The following is a 23,794-nucleotide window of genomic DNA, read 5'->3' on the forward strand; positions in this document are numbered from 1 at the left end:
AGTATCACTTATAAAACTACTAAGCAATGTACATGATAAAATATGTGGAATCACTTAGGATAGGTAGAGATAGTGGATGCTGTGGATGGACCATTAGGCTTTATCTACCTTTGTGTTTCTATATTTCTAAGTTGTTTTGGAAAGGACTATGTAGCGGTAGGATGATCTGCGCTGAATAGGTCTTTTACAGTATCAGATGACTCAGGAGCAGAAAGACTGGCTATGCTGATGTTCCTGCATAATAAATGAATCCTAACACATCCTCTTAATTGTAAGAGAATCTGCATTGGACTTCTTGCTTTTCATCAGTGGTTTCACTAGAGTTGATGCAAGCAGCCTCTACTCAAGCTTCTGAAAGCTATCTAGAACTGGCTCTGCTGTAAGCCCGGATACCTCAAGGACATCTATACTTAAGGCAACTGGACTCTTAGGGTCAGTGTGCCTAGAGGCTGATGGGTCCTCCAAGGAAGATTATTGACTAATCTGCACAGGAGTGGCTGGGTGTCTACACAGAAAATAATTCTTTAGGAGGTTTTTTCAAAAGCAGCTTCTCTACATCTAAATGCTCTCTTACACTGCTGAGACAGTCTCTTTGTGTTCTTGTTGACATTCGAGCACGATGCTCATAGGCCTTCTGGTTGTTTGAGACATTTTGCATGACTACCAAAGTTCTAGATTTTTCTAGCGCATTTTGAGCAAAGATGAAGTCCAGATTTTGGCAACAAGGTTTATCTTTATAAGGAGGAATTCAAAGCAAATGGTACCAAAAAAAACAACACCCAGCATTAAAATCAACAAGCATTTTGTTTTGTGTCCATTTACCCAACTGGAAAAACAAACAAACCTGAGGAGAACATGCATGCAAGAAGTGAGAACAGTTCCATCCAATGGCCATCATATGATATCACCCACTTCTGTGCCTAACTCAATCCTGTTTCTTGATGGAAATCACTTTTACTTGTATGATTACATTTTAACAAACATGAGATACTTACTGCTAGGGTTCCATGTACCCAAATGTATCTTCTTCAGCCAATACAAAATGTTCACTTCAGTAATAGTTTGATCTGAGGGAAAAGCAAATGCTTGTCCTTTGGAATGAATATCTACCAGAACAAGTTGTGGCAAAAGAGGTACAGAGCCAAAATATTTCTTCAGGATTCCTCTGCCCACTGGAGTATTCTTCCTAAAATATTTTTTTTAAAAAACATTATGAGTATGCTTATAAATCTATAGCAATCAGAAATTAACCCCTCCCCCCTTCCTTTTTACTAAGCTGTAGTAGACATTTCCACCAAGGCCCAGAGCACTAAATGCTCCGATGCTCATAGAATTCCTATGAGCATCAGAGCAGTATTGGAGTTTTTAGTGCCCTGGACTCAAGTAGAAACCTTAGTAAAAGAGAATCTAGATAAATAAGATCTATTACTGATGATCCTAAGGTTCTATTTTATACATTAAGGGGCCTAACTTAAGGGGTCTTTTACTAAGGCACACTAGCTGATTTAGCACGCTAACATCTTTCAAAACTTACAAAGACCAGGGGACACTCAATGAAGTTTTATGGTAACACTTTTACAACAAATAGGAAATATTTTTTTCACTCAAAGAATAGTTAAGCTCTGGACTTGTTGCCAGAGAATATGATAACAGGGCTTAGCAAAGCTTGGTTAAAAAAAAGGTTTGGACAAGTTCCAGGAGGAAAGGTCCATAGTCTGCTATTGAGACAGACATGGGGGAAGCCACTTTTTGCTCTAGGACTGCTAGCACGGAAATGCTTGGGTGAGAGGCTGAAGCAGACGAGTGCGCAGGTAGCCTTCTCATCAATCCTCCCAGTAAGAGGCAAGGGAAGAGCCAGAGACGAATGCATCCTGAGAACGAACGAATGGCTACAAGGATGGTGTCGAGATATGAACTTCGGATTCCTGGATCATAGAGAGGCGCTGCAGGGACTACAGGGACCAGACGGACTCCATTTGACCAGCAGAGGTAAGAACATCTTCGGACACTGACTAGCCCGCCTGCTTCGCAGGGCTTTAAACTAGGTAAGTTGGGGGAGGGGACCTACTCATATACTGGTGTGGAAAGGAACTATCCTGATGGGATGAGTCGACACTCTGTTTCCGAGGTAAGGACCCAATTTGCAAACAGTTCTCTAGGAGCCACACAGACTCAATCAGGAATAGCCTTACAGGGACTCAGCAAACACAAAGTGTGGAGGGCCATGTATGTTAATGCACACAGTTTAGGCAATAAAATTCTAGAACTGGAAACTGAAATAAGAGATGCCAACCTGGACGTGGTGGCAATATCCGAGACTTGGTTCACGGACGCACATGGGTGGGATAAGGCTATACCGGGGTACAATCTACTTCGTCAGGACAGAGAGGGCAGGTTAGGTGGAGGGGTAGCACTATACATTAAAGAGGACATCAAAACCACCAGGATCAATGATGTCAAGTATACCGGGGAGTCCCTCTGGGTAAACCTGGCAAGAGGTGGCAAAAAATGCCTGTATCTTGGTGTGGTATACAGACCTCCAAGACAACCGGAAGACATGGACGCAGAATTAATTGAAGACATAGAGAATATAACTCTACGGGGCGACACTGTACTGCTAGGGGACTTCAACATGCCTGATGCAGACTGGAACACATATTCAGCAACAACCAGCAGCAGCAGGAGGCTTTTGACCTCCATAAAAGGAGTACATCTCAGACAGATGGTAACGGAGCCCACTAGGGCCCAGGTGATCCTAGACCTGGTACTCACCAACGGGGAAAGCGTCTCAGAGGTCTCGGTAGGAGATACGCTAGCCTCCAGCGACCATAACATGGTATGGTTCAACCTTGGGAAAGGATCCCCTAAATCAATTACAAAAACAAAGGTGCTCAAATTCCGGGGCACCGACTTCACACGCATGGGAGATTTCGTTCATCAGACGCTGCAGGACCAAGCAGAGACCAGCAATGTGGAAACTATGTGGTCGTACCTGAAATCATCCATACACGAAGCAACTAATCGCTACATAAAATCAGTAGATAAATGGCAAAGAAACAACAAACCCCAATGGTTCACTGAAGAGATCTCGTACCTCATTAAGGAGAAGAAAAAAGCATTTCTTTCCTACAAACGTACGCAGAGAAGAGAAACTAAAATAGAATATAAGACCAGATCTGCAGCGGTCAAAACAGCAGTTATGGAGGCCAAACTTCGAGTGGAAGAAACTCTGGCAAAAAACATTAAAAAAGGGGACAAATCCTTCTTTAGGTATATCAGTGATAGGAAAAGGAACACAGATGGTATAGTACGCCTTAGACAACCGGACGGAAACTACGTGGTGGCGGATTCAGAAAAAGCAGAACTACTAAATGAATATTTCTGCTCAGTCTTCACCTGCGAAGCACCGGGACACGGACCACAGTTGAAGGTAAAACAAGATGTGGATGACCCGTTTCAGAATTTTGAGTTCACACCTGGGGACGTCTACAACGAACTTGCAAGGCTAAAAGTAAACAAGGCCATGGGACCGGACAATTTACACCCAAGAGTGCTCAGAGAATTGAGAGATGTTCTGGCGGAACCGTTGGCAGTGCTCTTCAATCTCTCACTAAGTACGGGGAAAGTTCCGTTGGACTGGAAAACAGCCAACGTCGTTCCTCTACATAAAAAGAGTTGTAAGGCTGAGGCTGTGAACTATAGACCGGTAAGCCTCACCTCAATAGTGTGTAAACTCATGGAAACACTAATTAAGTATAAATTAGATACGATCCTGAACGAGGGAAATCTCCGGGATCCCAGTCAACATGGATTCACCAAGGGTAGGTCATGCCAGTCCAATCTTATCAGCTTCTTTGACTGGGTAACAAGAAGACTGGACTCAGGAGAGTCCTTGGACGTCGTGTACCTGGACTTCAGCAAAGCGTTTGACAGCGTCCCACACCGGGGCTGCTGAACAAGATGAAATCGATGGGATTAGGAAAGACTCTGACTGCATGGGTTAAAGATTGGCTTAGTGGCAGACTTCAGAGGGTGGTGGTTAACGGTACCCTCTCTAAAATGTCGGAGGTGACTAGCGGAGAGGGTTCAGTCCTGGGCTCACTACTCTTCAACATATTCATTGGGGATCTGACTCAAGGGCTTCAAGACAAGGTAACCTTATTCGTTGATGACGCCAAACTATGCAATATAGTAAACGGCTATAATCTACAGGATGCTATGGAGCAAGTCTTGCATACTTTAGAAAGTTGGTCCTCGATCTGGCAGCTGGGCTTCAACGCCAAGAAATGTAAGGTCATGCATCTCGGTAACAGAAATCCTTGCAGAACTTACACCCTGAATGGAGAAACTTTAACCAGGACTACGGCAGAACGAGACTTAGGAGTAATCATCAGTGCTGACATGAAAGCAGCCACTCAAGTGGATAAGGCTTCATCTAAAGCACGGCAGATGATAGGTTGTATCAAGAGAAGCTTCGTCAACAGGAAGCCTGAAGTCATGATGCCATTGTACAGAGCCATGGTGAGACCTCATCTGGAATACTGTGTGCAATTCTGGAGGCCACATTACCGTAAGGATGTGCTCAGAATGGAATCGGTTCAGCGGATGGCCACCAGGATGGTCTCGGGGCTAAAGGGTCTCCCGTACGAAGAAAGACTGAGCAAATTGCAGCTCTACACTCTCGAAGAGCGTAGGGAGAGGGGAGACATGATTGAGACATTTAAGTAATCACAGGACGGATCGAGGTAGAAGATGATATCTTTCTTCTCAAGGGACCCTCGACCACAAGAGGACATCCGCTCAAACTCAGGGGAGGGAAGTTTCGTGGAGACGCCAGGAGGTACTTCTTCACGTAGAGAGTGATTGAGCATTGGAACAAGCTTCCAGTGCAGGTGGTCGAGGCACACAGCATTCCAGACTTCAAGAACAAATGGGATACCTATGTGGGATCCCTACGAGGGTCATGCCAAGGGATAGGGTCACTAGGGTATGGACTTGAATAAGCGGGTCAGTAGAGTGACAGTATAATTACAATTATACTTAGGGGGTCAGTAGACTTAAGAGGGTGGGTAAATAGTGTGGGCAGACTTGATGGGCTGTAGCCCTTATCTGCCGTCAACTTTCTATGTTTCTATGTAAATGTTGCTACTATATGAGTTTCTGTCAAGCACTTGTGACCTGGATTGGTCATTATGGAAACAGAATTGCTATTCTTAAGTTCTGTTATATATATGTTTAAGTAGCATCTTTCCTAAAAATTATTTAGATGTGTTGCCAATTTACACATGTGAAGCTGCTTTTTTCAATGTGTAAATGGTGCCTATTGTTTCTTAAAACTTACTCCCAAATCCTTCCTGTGAATCAGACAAAGCAGACAAAATTTAGGATAAATGAATCATCATTCTGAGTGTGTTTCTCAGAATTAGCCAGCAATATGAGAAAGGATACTGCTGGGGCACTCATTGTCATATGTTTGGAGATGCTGCCACCAGCAGGAACAAAAGCAGTTCAACTAACATTACACCAGGCAAAAAGGGAGTTCAGACCTTGAAAAACCGTAGTTAGTACCACACACACGTGAAATTATTGCAGCCAGAAAATGCTCTGTAACTTGGCGTAGGTACAGACAACCTTGCACTGTGAGCAAAGCTGTGTGCGCTGCTGAAAGTGAAAGGGTGTCAGATAAAAAAGCTATGTCTGCAAGTAAGGAAAACAGCATGGAAAAAGATCTAGCTAGAACATCCTCATAAAAAAAACAAAATAAGTAAAACATTTTAAAGGGGGATGTGAGGGAGTGGGTAGTAAATGGTTGGGTTCCCATAGGATCACTCCCTCCCATCTTAAGGTAAGTGGAGTTAGGCAGGGAGATGGTCGTATGTCCTATGGTAGCACAGATCAGGGAAGCCCTGAAGCAAAAGGTCTCCAAGAGTATAGTGAGAAACTCAAGTCAAAGAGTCTCTAGGGAGCAGCCTGAGAGAAGACCTCTCATCAGTGGCATAGAGAGAGAGAGAGAAGGCTACAGTCCTGAGGAAAGAAAATCAACCTGAGCAGGAGTTAAAGATCGCCAGGTAGGAAAGAATCTTGCAGAATATTTCTAAAGTAATTTGGTGTGTGTCCAGAAGGGACCTGAGATGGCATTAGTTTCCAGTATTTAGGCTTGGTTAGGAGCAAATATATTGACAGAGACTATATTATGAGAGAGAGAGAGAGAAAAGAACTAAGTCTTTGAAGTAAAGCATAGTTACTCACCTGTAGTATCCTAGAGGCAGAGTGGAAAATCTGGAATGGTTCGCTTCTACAGTCCATGCGGGTAAAGGGAAATAACCCCAGTTATGTGGGTCTTTACCTGAAATGGTCCTGTGGCACTGAGTGCACTGCTTGAAGCTGCTAAGAGCCTTGAACATCAAAGGAAAAACTGATGTGAGGTCAAAGGAATCTATGGTCCGGGGAGGTCGAGTAGATGGTAAGCTGGAAAAAGCTTGACGCTGAAAACAGGCTGAAGAGAGTCCAAAGGCCCAAAAGAAAAATTCAGTAAAAAATCCAAACTTTTTAAACTGAATAGAAGAAAAAGAAATAAATAGAAAAATTAGACAAAAATAAGGGAGAAAAAAAAGAAATGGGAAGCCACAAAAAATATAGAAGTGCTTAGAAAAACTCTAAGAAACAACTTCTCAGCTCTGCGAAACACTGAAAATTGATGGCCCCATGAGCCGACATTGGGAGGGAAGGCACCAGCACACGCGTTGTGACCAGTCAGACACGATGCCTGCCAAGGTCCCAGTTAGGACAGGGGGAAAAGTAAAGAAGAAAACCCGGAAGGGAAATTCCAAGGTCTGTCCTGATCCTGAGCATGGTAATTTCCCAGTTGACCCCCAGGGGAAGCCCGAAATCTCTGAGAAGTCACTAGGCAGTCAACATCCAGGTCGCCACCGGGGGAGCACAAGAGCGGTGCTGTTGCCTGCTGACTCAGCTAGAACAGGGCGTCGCCCTGCTCTAGAAAAGCCAGCAGCTTGGGAGAAGCAGACAGGCAGGATAGGGAGAAGGATCAGGTTCCTCTCCCAGGTTGACCCCCCTGGTTCAGGCAGTGGTGATACCAGTACACCTATGGAGGTAATTGAGGCCAGAGACAACTTGGATCTGCAGGACATTGAAGAAGAAACTCCGATGGACTTTCAAGGGAGCTTGCCTGAGGTTGAGGATCCTGAACCTATGCAGGTTGGACTGACTGCCAGGTGCTAATGATCTTTTGTTTTTCTGCACTGTGAGTTTTGTTGGGACTTTCTGGTTGGGAGCTCAGCATTTTGGGGGTTTAAATCGTGGAAGCTAAGAGTGCTCATTTTTGGGGTGAGGTTTGCTAACACCTGGGCAGATATTTTGAATAGCTGTTTTGAAAAGCTAAATGTAAGGCAAACCTGGGACACTCTTGTTTTACCCAGCAGGGCTCATTACCTTGCTGGAGGCTTCTATTGAATATCTGCAAGCAGTGCATAGAGCAATGCAGAGGACTTTAGTAATGGTTGCCTGTTTGGGAGCAGGTGAAGAGCACATTCTGGCCATTAGCTCTAAGGTGAGCCAGTGCTCAAGAACATTGTTTTTTCCTCTGGTGAAAAGAAGGAAAAACTTGAACTTTTATTTTGCTAATTTTGTAATGTGGTTTTTGTTTTTTTGCTTCTGTGGAACAAAAATGATTATCTATTTTTGTTATGCCATTTTGAACTTTATTTTTGATGAGAGTAAAAGTCACCTTATTATATAACTTTGGGAGTTGTGTTTTTCTGTGTTCCTCACATCACTCCAATCCTGCAGGGTGACTCCAGTTCGGGTCACACATCGGTGTAATTCTAATGTTCAACCACTAGTAGTGCTGTGGAGTCCCGTTCCCGGGCAGCAGAGTGGTGACAGCGTGGTACGGGTAGTCTTTAAACTGAAATTAAACACTGAAAAAATGAAATTTTTTCTAGCAACGCCCAATGAAAAGATCAAAGAAACTACGATTCATGTGAATGGGTTGGAATATAACATTGAACAATCCATAAAAATATTGGGTGTAACTCTGTTTAGACATCTTATGCTGGAAAAACATACCGATTTACTGTATTTCGGTACTCTAGAAGCTCCACACCATCAAGAAGTTTTTTTGATGAAGCTTCTTTTCGTCTACTGGTACAGTCCTCTATTTTGAGTATTTTGGACTACTGTAATATTGTATACTTAGGGGCTTACAAGAAAATACTTAAAAAATTGAGACTGGTTCAGAATACTGCTGTTTGCCTCATTTTTGGATTTAAAAAATGGGAGCACATTACTCCTTTTTATCAAAAACTTCATTGGTTACCGGTAGAGTCCAGAGTCCTGTTTAAGTTCTCTTGCATCTGTTACAAAGCAATTTTTGTTATGTTACCAGACTATCTTTTTCTTGAGTCACTCCAATAAAAGTACATGTAGGTTAAACCTGTTTAATTATCCCTCTATAAAATCTTGACAAAGAAACATAGAAATAGACGGCAGATAAGGGCCACGGCCCATCCAGTCTGCCCACCCTAATGACCCTCCCCTACTTTTCTCTGTGAAGAGATCCCACGTGACGATCCCATTTCGTCTTAAAATCAGGCACGCTGCTTGCCTCGATCACTTGAAGTGGAAGATTATTCCAGCGATCAACCACTCTTTATGTGAAAAAGTATTTCCTGGTGTCACTGTGTAGTTTCCCGCCCCTGATTTTCCACGGATGTCCTCTTGTTGCCGTTGGACCTTTGAGAAAGAAGATATCTTCTTCCACCTCGTTACGGCCCGTGAGATATTTGAACGTCTCGATCATGTCTCCCCTCTCTCTGCGTTCTTCGAGTGAGTATAGCCGCAATTTATCTAGTCGTTCCTCGTATAGGAGATCCTTGAGTCCCGAGACCATCCAGGTGGCCATTCATTGGACCGACTCAAGTCTCAGCACATCCTTGCGGTAATGAGGCCTCCAGAATTGTACACAGTATTCCAGATGGGGTCTCATCATGGATCTATATAATGGCATAATGACTTCAGGCTTACGGCTGACGAAACCCCTACGTATACACCCTATGATTTGTCTAGCCTTAGATGAAGCTCGCTCCACTTGATTGGCAGTCTTCATGTCTTCACTGATGATTACCCCTAATTCCCGTTCTGCTACAGTCCTTGCTAGGATCTCGCCATTAAGGGTGTAAGTCTTGCATGGATTTTGGCTGCCAAGGTGCATGACTTTGCATTTTTTGGCATTGAAACTCTGTTGCCAGGTCATTATAAGAAGTTCTTTGAGATAATTTTCTCATTTCATGCCACTAAATTGAACACGTGATTTGGAAAAACTATGCTAGTAGTAGTAGTAGTAGTGGATTGTTATTGGTTTAGAAAAGAGATAAGGAGAAGACAATAAAACAAAATAAAATCTAAAAGGAAGAGGCACAGCATTGAAAGACTATAGGTTACAATGAAATAAAGGTCTGAGAAAAACTATTTTTTAAATAATACTAGCATGATTACATAGGTTTAAATCTTGGTACCTTAAAACACATACAATGGATAATTTTATATGTTTAATTTTTATTTTAAAGTCTTATTTTAAACCTATATTATAAAGGCAATATAAGAACATAAGAATAGCCATACAGGGGCAAACTGATGGTCCATCTAGCTCAGGATCCTGCTTCCAGTAGGGGCCAATCCAGATCACAAGTACATAGCACAATCCTAGATACTCGTATAAGCATGATTCCATCCTATCTAGGGACTTTTCCTCTAGGAGCTTCTCCATAAGAACATAAGAATAGCCTTACTGGGGTCAGACCAATGGTCCATCAAGCCCAGTAGCCCACTCTCACAGTGGCCAATCCAGGTTCCTAGTATCTGGCCAAAACCCAAAGAGTAGCAACATTCCATGCTACCGATCCAGGGTCTTAATAACAGACTATGGACTTTTACTCCAGGAATTTGTTCAAACCTTTTTGAAAACTAGCTATGCTATCCGCTTTTACCACAACCTCTGGCAACGCGTTCCAGAGCTTAACTATTCTCTGATTGAAAAAATATTTCCTCCTATTGGTTTAAAAAAAATATTTCCATGCAGTTTCATAGAGTGTCCCCTAGTCTCTAAACCTTTTTTAAACCCAGATTCGCTTACTGCTGTTACCACATCCTCTTGTTCCAATGCTTAACTATTTATTAAGTGAAAAAAAGTAACTTCATTGAGTGTCTCCTAGTCGTGGTACTTTTTGAAGGAATAAGGTAAGATTCTGCATTACCTGATAACTTTCTTTCCTTTAATCAGAACAGATGAATCCAAAAATTGCGACCAGGTGAGTACCAATTTAAAATTTATCTCTTTTGGGTTCCCTGTGGTCCAGAGGCCAGGAAACAATGGGAAAAGACTCCCGATGCAGTCTTCCATGCTGCGCAGCGCAAATAGCACTTAGCCACTTCAGCCACCATAGGAAAAATAAAAACACAGCATAGCAGGGAATCCAAGAAATATAAAAAAATTTAAAGTGGTACTCACCCAGTCACAATTTATGGATTCACCTATTCCTGATGTAATGGAAGCAACTGATTCATGTTTACCCATCTAGATAACAAATGTAGGAAAAAAAGTGCTTTATTTTGAATTTATTAACTAGAATATGGGATATATACATTGCAGATGTTTTTGTATTGTGTTCAATGGTGTAACCAGATAGCTGACTGGGGAGGGGGCTAAGCCCAGAATGGCTGAGCACCAGATTTTCTCTCTGCCCTCCTGGTGCCAGCAGGAGGGAGTGGGCATCCTTCCTGCCAGGGATGTTGGGGGGGGGGGGGTGCCAGCAGGAGATAGTAGGCATCCCTCCTGCTGGGGATTGTTTAGGAGTTTGTGGCAGGAGGGATTGGGCATGCCTCCTATCAGGGATGTTGGGGGAGTTGCCTGTAGGAGGGAGTGGGCATCCCTCCTGCTGGCTGGCTTGCAGTGGGGTTTGGGGGTTCCCTGCCACAGCCACCCAGCTGATCGCGGCAGGGAGATTTCCTTGCCACAATCAGTTTAGCAGCCGTGTGTAACTGAAATTTAGGCCAGCATTTCAGGTGCCTATCATGGCCCTAGGGAGACACCTAGGGCCGCTTAAGCTAACCTAAGGCCAAATACGGGCAAAGCCATGCCCACGCCCAGCCTCGTGCAAGCTTAAGCATCCCTACATATCTCCCTCAACCACAACAGACAGCTACAGTGTAGGCAGCCTGCCTCAGGTTGTTTTTTTTTTTTTAAATATACATCTAAACTCTGGTTAGACAGTGGTAGGATGCCTACTGCCACCTACAATCAGGATGCCGTTTATAGGGTCTATAATCCACTAAGCTGGACTGATGATAGGAAAGTATGATTTTTACTTTTTTATAAATTGTATGCAATTCTAAATTTGCAATTGGTAAACACGTAGCAGAATGATAATTTAGTTTTAAAATACTTTACTATTAGTAGAGAAGTGATCTGAATTCTCATACTGAGCTAATATGTTTTCATTTAGGAGCTAACTTTGTATTGCTGTTTCGCCATTCAATTAAAAAGAATTCAATGACAAATTTTTCACTTTATACAAGATCAAGATATATCATCACAAAATAAAAACTTTTCTTGTTCTTTTCAATAGGTGAATCACTGGTTGCAGTGGCATACCAAGGGGGGGAGGGGATGGGGGGGAAGTCCACCCCGGGTGCATGGCTTAGGGGGGTGCACAGCCGGCCAGGTCCGGGTCCTCCTGCCCTTCCGATCCCCTGGCCCGCGCCGCTGCAATCTTACCTCCCCCCACCAACAAGAAGTCTTTCCGACATCAATTCTGACGTCGGAGAGGACGTTCCGGGCTAGCCAGGCAGTGATTGGCTGGCCCGGAACATCCTCTGATGTCGGAAAGACTTCTTGTCTGCGGGGGGAGGGGGGAGGTAAGATTGCAGATGCGGACCAGGGGAAAGGAAGGGGAGAGGCGCTTTTTTTTTTCTTTTTTCCGTGGCAGGGAGGACAGGATGTAGGCAGGCAAGCTGGCTGGCTTTAGCGCAGGAGGGAGGGAGATAGGTAGGCAGACAGGCAGGCTGGCTTTGGGGATGGACAAAATCTGGAAGACAGTGGGGGGGACATAAGGAGGTACTGGGGGCACCATGGACACAGGAAGGAGGCACTGGGGGCACTAAGGATACGGGAAGGAGGCACTGGGGGCACTAAGGATATGGGAAGGAGGCACTGGGGGCACCATGGACACAGGAAGGAGGCACTGGGGGCACTAAGGACTCGGGAAAGAGGCACTGGGGGCACTAAGGACACGGGAAGGAGGCACTGGGGGCACTAAGGACACGGGAAGGAAGGAGGGAGGGAACAGAAAGGGACAATTGTTGGGCCTGAGTGCAGAAAGAAAGAAATGAAAGAAAGGATACACAGTCAATTAATAGATGACCCCTTTTGATGAAAAAAATAAATGGTCATGTTACCTCTGACTTACTTTCTCTGCAGCAGAGTCGGCAGCCACACTGAGGTGCAGGAAGGTCCCACGATGACTCGTTTGCCGGTTCTGCTCCGGAAGAAGTAAGTTACGTCAGAAGGGGTGGACCCGGCAGATGCAGTTATTGCGAGACTTTGCCACAACTTCCTGCGTCTGCCAGAGCAGAGCCAGCAGACGAGTCATCACAGGACCTTCCAGCTTGCGGCTGCTGAGTCCGCTCCAGAGCAAGTACTTCGGAGTGGGGTGGACTGGCAGCCGGAAGCTACAGTCATCGTCGGACCTTGCTGCATGAAGGGAGAGAAAGGAGCAGGACTGCTGGAATGGAAGAGTGGTGGAGGGAAAGAAAGGGGACAGGGTGATATGGAAGGGTGGTGCTGATGGAACTGATGTACAGAGAAAGGGGAGAGACATAAGGAGGAAGGATATTGGAGGGAAAGAAAGGGGGCAGATGCTGATTTGAAGAGGGGTGGATGGCGAGAGAAAGGGCAGACATTGGATGGTAGTGGGGAGCCTATGCTGGATGGAAGTGCAGATGGGAGAGATAAGAGAGCAAATGCAGGAAGGAAAATGGGAGGAGAGAAAGAGGGGAGCAGACGCTGGATGGACAGAGAGAGGAGAAGGTACTAGATGGAAGGGTTGGAGAAAGAGGGTACATGATGGAAGGAGGGGTAAATAAAAGGAGGGCACATGATGGGGAGAAAAGGATTGAGTTAGAAAAACACTGGAGGGGTAAAGGAAAGAGGTGGCAAGCTTTAGGTAGACAGTAAAAAAGGATATTGATGAGAGGGTAGTAAGAACGTAACTAGACAGATGCAGAAAATAAATTGAAAAGGAAAAGGAGATTGCAGGGAAAAAAGGGAAAGGGATTGCAGAAGAGAGGTGTGGGAGAGGGAAGGAGAGGAGAGATGCCAGACCAATGGGGGTGAAAAGAGAGATGGAAGGGGGAGGCATACAGTTTCTGGAAGGGGCATAGAAGGAGAGAAGATGCCATATAGGGGAAGAGACAGCAGACAGTGGATGGAAAGAAGAGAGTTACAAGAAGATGAGGAAAATAGAAACCACAGAAGACAAAGGTAGAAAAAATTTTCTATTTATTTATTGCTTTAGGAGATATGTGTCACTGTTTCTGTGGTGCACTGTATGCAGAGTCCAGCTTCTTACTGGTTCAATTTAACCTTTGTCTATGTATTCCTATTTTATCCCCCCTTTTACAAAACTGTGGAGCATTTTTTAGCGCCAGCCGTTGTGGTAGCAGCTCTGATGCTCAGAATTCTATGAGCGTCAAAGCTGTTACCACCGTGGCTAAAATCCACACTACAGTTTTGTAAAAGAGGGAGGGGTTAGTTTGTGATTACATATTCCATACTAGGCGAAGGTGTTTTCTATGTTCTGTGTGTTCAAAAGACAAGGTTTTTTGTTAGGATTGACTGCAGGATTGATCTGTACTAGTCTGGCTTGTTAAGTTTTACAATGGGTGTATTGATGTTGTACTGCTCACTGCAGTATGTAAGATGCTGCCTTTTCCTAGGTACTCATGTGTGATGTGTGGCTTGTTACTAAAAATCATGTTTTTCATACAGATGGGTGGGGGGGTGTCAAAAAATGATGGGTACGCCACTGACTGGTTGCCCTTTCATACCCTACTGCATTGGCCCATTTGGAAATAGTGAATATTTCTTAGATTAAAACTTATGTTGCATTAGTCAAACTTACATTTATGTGGGTATGGCTGTTGCAATACCAAATGCACATATACTGTATATCTAGATGTCTATTACTGCTAGCTTTACTACAGTAATGATACATTTATTTTCTTCCTGAAGATGGATCAGTTTGAGATAAGGATCAAAGTTAGTAGATTATTTTCTACTCATTAGAGAAAATACAGCGCACACTTACATATTCAACCAACAAGTAGCGTATGTCTCCAGATGCTTCTCTCTCACCAGTTTCAAAATCACACCTTGGTCGTTGTGCCTTATATCGCCATCGGAAAATAAAATCAGTAAGGGTTTCTGAAGTTTTAAGTAAGCAGGAAGGTTTTCCACTGTGATTTCTGACTAAAAGAATAGTAAAGAAGTACAATACAATCAGCTTGTTAAAAACTATGCAAAAATTGAAAATTCTGCCATCCGATTCTCAAAAACTGGACGCTTTGAAAGCCCAGTATATCAAATGTGTCAAAACCTCTGCATTGTTTTGATGCCACTAAAATGATAGCTTGCTCAAGTATCCTAACACAAGCAGTAAGGGGTTAAAGCTTGTTTACACCCCTAAATTCAAGTTGGGCAATTAAAGGACCACCACTGTCCAAAGATGGAGACAAGAAAGGAAGAGAGCAAAAACTGATTATTAATAAAGAATGAAATTTGTTCAGAGAGGGGACAAAATGGCTGTCATGCTTGGTCACTGCTTCCAACAGCATACAGTATAGCTCAGATGTTGAATCTCCCCTCCCCCCCCCCCCGGAAAACCTCCCCAAATAATTTCTGTACATGCCAAATGTAAATGACCAGTAGGCTGCAGTACACATAAGGCCCACAATTTGCCCTATGATTGACAACACACCAAGTGATGCTGACATCTAACCTGTATTTGAAGTGTATCTTAAAGATACTAAGCACAACTGTCAGGAAGAGATACTAGTATTTGGTAATTTTCTCATAAAAAAGATTTGCTTGGTCATTTGCTCCTAGATTCTATATTGTTGTCCAAGCTTCTTCTACAAAACCGATCTGTAGTAACATCGTAAATGACAGCAGATAATGACCGAATGGTCCATCCAGTCTGCCCAACCGTACACTCTCTATAAATTAATGATTTAATTTAAATTGTCCTTTTTCTTAGATATTTCTGGGCCAGAAACCCAGAGCTCTGCCTAGTACTGTGCTTAGGTTCTATCTACTGGAGTCTCTGATCCCTCAGAGTTTCTCCTTTGCTAAAGATATTGAGGTCGTACGAGCCCTTATTCGTATGTCCATCTACTCAAGATTTCTGGAGTACAAGTTTCAGTCATTTTACAGCCCTTAGGACATCGCACCATCCTTTCTTCCAAGTTAGCACCCTCATATTACTGGTATCTCAAATGCTAGTTTACTATGATCAATGCTGGATAATTAAAATACAATTAAAATTGCACTCACAAATGATTCCAATAATTTTTTTCTGATCCATTTAACAATGTCCTCTACATTATAATTTGAAAGCGCGAAGCCATCAATTCCCTGGTCATTGTGCCTAGCAAGAAGCAATGCTGGCAGAGTTACACCAAATCTGTGAGATCTAAAGGAAAAAAATAGAAAAATTAAACAAATTGAATTTATATCCCATAGCAAGAATGCGAAATGAGGAAATATAAATTCAGTTGTAATTTTTAAGTTTATGCATTATTGCTTTCATAGTAACGTAGGGCTCCTTTTATCAAGCTGCGCTAGCAGGGTTAGCGAGTCAGACATTTCATCACGGATTAACCCCCGCGGCCGGCTAAAACACTAACGCCTGCTCAATGCAGGTGTTAGCGGCTAGCGCGGCAGGCAGTTTAAAGTGCAGTATTACACGCATTAAACCCCTACTGCAGCTTAATAAAAGGACCTCATAGTAAATGACAACATTTAAAAACCTGAACAGTTCATTCAGTCTGCCCATAAATAAAAAAATACTTTGATATTTCTGGGCCTTAGACTATAAAGTCTGATATTGTCCTAGGTTCCAAATGCTTGAGTTTGCTGTCCAAGCTCACTCCACCCTATCCAACCATCCCGTTTGCAGAGGATATCTACCCCTAAAGTCTGCCCAGTAACATCCTCATGTTCTATATTAGTGGAGTTCCCATTGATGCCCACCCCAGCCCATCCTACACCAAATCACCATATATGGGCCTTAGTTCTTTAATTTATATCCTTCGTTTTCTAATTAAAAATCCTCTATTTTTATCCCACGCTTTTTTGAATTCTATCACTGTTTTCCTCTCCACCAATTCCCTCAGGAGGGCATTCCAGGCATCTACCACCCTCTCCATGAAGAAGAATTTCCTAACATTGCTCCTAAGTCTTCCTCCCTGTAACCTCAAATTATGCCCTCTAGTTTTACCATTTTTCCTTCTCTGGGAAAAATTTGGTTCTATATTAATGCCTTTTAATCACTGAATTGCTGAACACCTGAGTTAGAAACTCTATTGGTTTCCTCAAATAACTGTATTCATTTAGAATCTTAAAACACAATTGGATTGATGGACCAAGATGTTCTGCGTTTTATAAGTTCATCGTTGCTCATGTTTTATCTATGCCTGGCCCTTATGAAAATAAGTATTGTTAGTGCAAGTTCAGTTTGTCAAAGATATACAGAATTTAATGGGATATTCAAAAGTTGTTACATCTGGAAAGGTTAAAACATGCTGCTTATGTCAACCTCTTCAAAAAGTTAAAAAGCTAACTTACAAATGTTGCACATTTTCTTCAAAGTAAATTCCCAATGCTGAATAACCTTTTAAGATGCTTCCCACTTCAATAAAGGCTTCTCTTGCTATGAACAAGATGATATAAAAAATATAAGCAACATCCACTTCTGTAGACAATACTCTTTTTTCATATCAAGATATTCATCTTGTATGAAAAAGAAAAAATATACCATTAATACAAAAGGAAAATAGTTAAAAAAGAAACAATAATGATCATACTATCTTTATCAAAGTCCACTGGTTAAAAGATAGAAAACAGAATATTCTCAATGAAGAAGGGTACATAGTGGAGTTCCCCAGGGGTCTGTGCTAAGACCAATGCTTTTTAACATATTTATAAATGATATAGAGATAGGAATTGCTAGAGAGGTACCGCATATACTCAAATATAAGTCAATCCAAATATAAGTCAAAACCCCCATTTTTCCCTCAAAAAAGGAGGAAAAATGGTTGACTCGAATATAAGACAGGGGCTTAATATTCAAGTGCCATGCCTTGCCAGGATCTGCACCCAGTGTCCCTTCCCTCATGCCCTCCCCTGCCAGGTTTTACACCCATTTTTTGGCCGAAAAATCTCATCCTATATTCGAGTATATACAGTAATTAAACTTGCTTATGACACAAAAATGTTCAAAATTGTTAAATTGCAAGAAGACCTTGTGAGTGAGCATCAAAATGGTAGAATATGTTTAATGTAAGTGAGTGCAAGTGATGCATAAGGGAAAGATGAATCTGAACTATAGCTACGTGATGCACCAGGCTACTTAAGACACCTGTGTGGAGCTCTACTAGGCTTTCCTATACCAGGTGCTGATGTTCTAGAGACAGGTATGTACATTTATATTCTGATTTTTGTGAGTGTGAGGGGGTCCGTGAGCACTGGGGGAGTGTGGGGGTGTCTCACCTTGATGCATGCAGTGGTAATATGGTCAGTTTGGGCAACTTTGTGGCACTTAGACCCTTCTAAATCAGGTCTAGTTTCAAACGTATAACTTCTGTCCAGGATGTTTTGCAAAATGTTTGATAATTATCGTAGCAACACGTCTATGTCTAACCTGCCCTTGAGACCGCCCAAAGCCTGCCTCCACCACGCCCATCTCATGCTCTGAACGTATAGATGCTCGAACACCTTGCTAGACATACAAAAAGACAGTTTTGATTATCAGCACTTGGACATCCTGGCGATTAGGACGTCCAAGTGCTAATTTAGGATGCTTTTTGGACATCTATGTCTTTTGATTATGGGCCCCAAAGCATCCAAAGTCAACCTCTCATTAGGTCCCAAAATTAGACTGGCACTTTTGGGTGTAGAAAGCAAAGCAAACAAGTGATAGCGGTTTGGATAGAGAGTTCCCCTTGAGTTCAGGAGCTGGTAATCCTCACAGTATCCTTATGCTTTCCCATTGAAAGGGACAACTTAATGAGAGCTACTCACCACAGCTGCTGCTGTGGCCACCTTGGTCCCCAGTCTGTCTGCTAAATAATTTTTCTACAAATGTTTTCAGGGGGTATGTCATGGATAGAGAGTGCCAAACTCAGCTGAGGGAAATTATCTCGCAGCTTTGCTAGACTTCATTCAACTAAGGTTGAGACTTAATATTCACTGGTCCTCAGCGGGCCACCACACACTCGAAAACTCTCATTGTGCATGGCTTTACGCTCCCACTCGTCATTGGAGCCAGCACGTATTTTTAATTTGCTTTCAAATAATTAAGTATTAAGTATAAATACTAAAAGTACTTAGCTTTTAGTAAGACGCTGTGCAGGGGGGATTTTTTCTTTACACCGACATGTTTCGCCCGTGTGAATCGATGGGCTTTATCAAGGTTCCCACTCCCTCTTAATAACATTCAGCCACCATTGCGCCTTTTCGTTTTGACGCAATGGTGGCTGAATGTTATTAAGAGGGAGTGGGAACCTTGATAAAGCCCATCGATTCACACGGGCGAAACATGTCGATGTAAAGAAATAAATCCCCCCTGCACAGCGTCTTACTAAAAGCTAAGTACTTTTAGTATTTATACTTAATACTTAATTATTTGAAAGCAAATTAAAAATACGTGCTGGCTCCAATGACGAGTGGAAGCGTAAAGCCATGCACAATGAGAGTTTTCGAGTGTGTGGTGGCCCGCTGAGGACCAGTGAATATTAAATCTCAACCTTAGTTGAATGAAGTCTAGCAAAGCTGCGAGATAATTTCCCTCAGCTGAGTTTGGTATTATATGTATCTTTATTCTAATACACTTTATTAAACTAGTGCTGGTGTTTACATTTTATGGATAGAGAGTGGGCATTCCCGCACCAACCAGTTAGCGCTTCTCTGTTTCCACGAACTAACTGGTTAGTGCACCGATACTGCATGAACCCTTACTGCCTACAAAATGTGTGGCAGTAAGTGCTCATGTGGCCATTTTTAGAAAATGATCATATACTAATGGCAATAGTGGTACACGGCCATTAAAGAAAACATTTTTGTAAAGATTCACTTCTTTCACTTGCACTAAAAGTCATCTGTGCCTCTTGGAAAGATCGATCCCAAGTAAATTATGACAAACTATTTAACATTCCCCCGCTTCAGAAAACCGCGATAGCAGTTTTTAGTGCAGGCCAGCGTGCTGAATGCTCTGCGCTGCTCCCAACACTCATAGAGTTCCGAATCCTATGAGCGTCGGGAGCAGGGTAGAGCATTCAGCATGCCGGCCTACACTAAAAAACACTATCGCGGTTTTGTAAAAGGGTGGTCAGATATAAGTCATATATTGCTAAAAAAATCCAATGTTTCTAAGAATTTTGATAAGAAATGGTCTGCTCTGAAAAATTATCTTCTCAATTCTAATGACTTTTCTTTTATGGCATTTCTCATGTATGATTATACATATATTTATTGGTTATTGTTGTCTGATATGTTCATTATGCAAATTTTTCAATAAAAAATTTCAGACCCACTAAGGCAGGCAGGAAAGACCCACTAAGTCCACTTTTTACTGTAGCTAAGTTAAAATTTCTAAAACATTCTTTCACAAGTGCCTACTATGAAATACAGAAAAATTCAGCATGAAAATGGATCTTAATTTTTTTACACCAGAGTCTTTCCTAATACTGATATTCTATGTATGCTAAAAATTAATTTTGTTTGTTCTACTTACCTTCATTCATGTCTGAACTAAATATTCCTAAAAGTGAGATATTGTTGTGTGATAAATCTTGATGGAACTGTCCACTTAAATATTTCTCCACATCCTCATCTGTAGTTAGCTTAAAAGGACAAGGAAGTCTGCTCCTGAACAATGAAAAGGAAACACTGTTCTTATTCAGGAGTTAGATATCGAGAATCTTTGGAAAAAAAATTTTTAAAGTGCAAATACATTAGGTGGTAGGATGGAAGTTGAGCCTGTGACGTGAGCAGGAGCAAGGGAACGGCATTCACAAAAAAAAAAAACCCGTTGTGGGTAAAATCAGCTCAAGATTCTGAGGCTCTTTTCCTTGAAATAAGTTTATATCTCACTTTCTGGTATTATTTATTTCAGTTCTAATCAGTTAGCATGGAGGGTTTGGGTCTCAAATGGGAGGGGATTCATCCCTGCAGCCTTGGAGCATTGGGCTGTGGCTTTGGCCAGCCCAAAGCTCCCGAATGGTAAAATAACCCCAGCACAGAGATGGGGTTATTTTGCCATCGTTTTTAGGCCCTAATGCAACTTACGGTATATCACTGCAAATCATGTTAGACAATTTGCATAGTAATGAGATGCAAAACATGCATTTGCACAGCGACTTAAATATCGCTGCACTATTTTGGGGCTTGCAGCATTAGGGTGATTTAAGTCAAGGCAAGGGTCATTTATTGCACCTTAAAGTCCTAACATTGTTTGAATTCCCCCCTAAATGACTTGCCCAGAGTCACAAGGAGCTGCAGTGGGAACAGAGCCTAGTTCCCCTGGTTGTCAGGCAGTTGTTTTGCAGGTTACATGTGCTAATAATGCCTGTAAAAGCCTAAAAATAAAAATCCTTAAGAACAAATGCATGAATTTTGTAACTAGCATACTTAAAAAAATAAACTAGTATAATGGGTATAAGTTTATTTTTAAATAGACATGCAAGTTGCGCATGTTATATGTGTAGGTATGTTTTATGGTGGGAATTCAATAAATGGTGCCCAAAGGCAGTTTGCACAGAATGACTTTTACAGAATACTAGCTTAGCACACATTTTGCACCTAACCTTGGGTATGAGCATTTATGTCTACCAAAGGCTGGTATAAATGCTCATGCTCAACTAATGACAGCTAAAAGCACAAATGCACGTATTCTATAACATTGCGCCTTGACCCACCTATGTCCCTCACATGGTCACTTCCCCTTTTGAGTTGTGTGCTATGAAATATATTATAAATAGGGCAGATCTGAACATTCCCTTGTTGTAACGCCATCACCTTTTCCATCTTATATATGTGGCAAACTGAATTCCACCAAAATGTGTAATTTAATTTAGTATAACCTTTCCAATTTTGAGTAATTTGTTGCATGGCGACCCCTGTCAATATTAATAATAACTTATTATTATTTGCAGAAATCGGACTCTGAGTATGGGGACCATTGGCTAGTTACTCTAATGATCAGATATCTTAGCACATGGATAGATTATATTTGGGGTTAGGGAGGGTAATGTATTTCATATGGAAATAGAAATATTGATAAAAAGGGGGGTATTTAATTTATCGTACAAGATTATTTGAATGTAATTTCAAGTGTTGTGAGATAATTGTCTGTTATTATGTATTTTCACTTGATGTAAGAATTGAAAATGAATAAAGATTTACAAAAAAATAAATAAATAAATAGGGCAGATCCACGCATAATTCTTAATTACTGCCAATAGTGCTTAACACCAATTGTTAATACTAATTGGTACTTATTTAGTTAACATGTGGGTCTGCGATCCAGTGATCTTTATTGAATTCCCCCTATAAACATAAATATACAGTAATCTTCAAAGAAGAATGGCCTAACTACAGTACTTACAACATAATAAACCTGAGGAGATCTTTTGTACCCAACATCCCAGTATAAAGTGATGGACTCTCTCCATGGAAATACATCTTTACAACAGGGAAATATGTGACATTTTGTTTCTTGCAGACATCAGGCCAGTCAGCACAGTTAACTCTGTTCAGTAAAACATCAGATGATATTTCTAGAGTAGGAGACACAATGTGATTCAAATATGATATTTATAACTTTTCAGCTATTAACTTTAACTATTTAAGAAATTAGTTTTATTTTAATATTCGTTTCTACATCATACCTTCATGAATCTAACTCAAAGTACAGTTCAAACCTCAAACATTTTAGGTGATTAGTAACAGTAAAAAAAAAAAAAAAAGATATGATACCTTTCAATTTCATAGCCACTTCTACGTAGGACTCCAAAACAGTCAAGGACACTGCTTCCCCTATATATATAAAAAAGTGAATAATTATGATTCTAATATACATACTATATTCTGCTTGTAAAAAAATTCAGTAAGAGAAAAAGTTCCAAAATTATAACTATAGCAAATTTAAAATTCTGTTTCATAATAGTATTTCTTCTTAATGCTTTTATATTTTATTGCATCAGCTTCTGAATTTATCTCAACACCCATTACTGTAGAAGACTGAAAAACATATAGGACTCCTTTTACTAAGCTGTGCTACCAGTTTTAGCATGCACTAGACAACAACGCCTCCATAGAGCTGGCGTTAGTTTTTCCGCATAGCGCAGGGGTTAGCACGCGCTAATCTTCAGCGCGCGCTAAAAACACTTACCGTAGTAAAAGGAGCCCATAATATACATGACTGATAAGCTGTTCAGTAACTAAGTAAAATACTATAGAGCTAATTGCTTCTGTTCTTGTATTTAGGAAAGGATAAATCTTCAGTACAAAATGTGATAGGCTGTAGATTAACATCTAATAAGAATCAATTATACTAGATTGCATTCCATGAGCACAAACATGAGAAATTAGTTTTTATGATTAGTAAAAGAAAAAAAGCTTTGTTGAGCATGGGTTTGAAATATATATAAGAAATGAGCGATAAACCTCTGCCCCTAACATACTCGCCAGCATTCCTTAAGAACCTATATGGGTCAATATTCAAAGCAATTTAAGCAGGCAGGAAAACCTGCTGAGAGCCAGCTGCCAGTATTTAGTGGCTCTCACCAGGCAAGGCAACTAAATATTGACTCTGACTGGCTGTTTTTAAAGTGGGCTGGAGAGGGGCATTATCAGGGCAGAGTTAGGGAGAAGCAGGCAACTATGCAGGTTCTGGCAATATTCAGTGCCTGCATAAATAGTAGACCTATCTTTGATTGCTTAGCTATGCAGAAGCCAGCTCCTGCAGAGCTTCCAACTAGCAGCCAACATTGTTGGATATGCTCCTCTTCTTCCCCCACCCCTGTGATCAGACATCCCCTCCCAAACCCCCACCCTGTTATCATGTTCCTACTCTCAATGCCTCCCCCCTCCCCCAGTAAGTGTATCTAGGCAAGAGAGATCCCAACGCACTCTTGCTGCAAACACTAGCTGTAGTACTATGGGGCTATTGCTAGCTATGAAGCCACTAGGGACAGGGGGCAAATAGGGACCACTCCTACTCAGATACTCCTACTGGACCACTAGGAATAGAGGAAGACCTTATGGGGGGTTTGGTTTCAGGAGAGGGATATAAAGGAGTGTCTGAATCAACAGGAGAGGGAGTGTAGGAAGGATCTGAATTGGCAGAGGTATTCAGGAAGGGGAGTTTAATTGGCTGGAGGGATAAAGAAACTGACAGAGACACTTATGCAGGTCCCAGCTGATATTCATCTGGAACCCACA

General features: G+C 41.8%; 1 protein-coding gene across 9 annotated transcripts in view; it reads right to left on the reverse strand.

Moving 5' to 3' along the window:
* The window catches only part of TXNDC16 (thioredoxin domain containing 16), a 129,887-nt gene that overhangs the window by 5,786 nt on the left and 100,307 nt on the right, over nucleotides 1-23,794 (reverse strand). For all 9 annotated transcript variants that reach the window (XM_033951998.1, XM_033951994.1, XM_033951989.1 and 6 more), the window contains 7 exons: nucleotides 22,328-22,387; nucleotides 21,957-22,128; nucleotides 20,085-20,218; nucleotides 16,919-17,003; nucleotides 15,626-15,764; nucleotides 14,382-14,542; nucleotides 996-1,186 (listed from right to left, as the gene is read on the reverse strand). In XM_033951998.1, coding sequence (XP_033807889.1) covers nucleotides 996-1,186; nucleotides 14,382-14,542; nucleotides 15,626-15,764; nucleotides 16,919-17,003; nucleotides 20,085-20,218; nucleotides 21,957-22,128; nucleotides 22,328-22,387 — 942 coding nt within the window. The remainder of the gene's footprint in view (nucleotides 1-995; nucleotides 1,187-14,381; nucleotides 14,543-15,625; nucleotides 15,765-16,918; nucleotides 17,004-20,084; nucleotides 20,219-21,956; nucleotides 22,129-22,327; nucleotides 22,388-23,794) is intronic.

The sequence above is a fragment of the Geotrypetes seraphini genome, chromosome 7, assembly GCF_902459505.1.
Source record: "Geotrypetes seraphini chromosome 7, aGeoSer1.1, whole genome shotgun sequence".
Classification (NCBI taxonomy): Eukaryota; Metazoa; Chordata; class Amphibia; order Gymnophiona; family Dermophiidae; genus Geotrypetes; species Geotrypetes seraphini.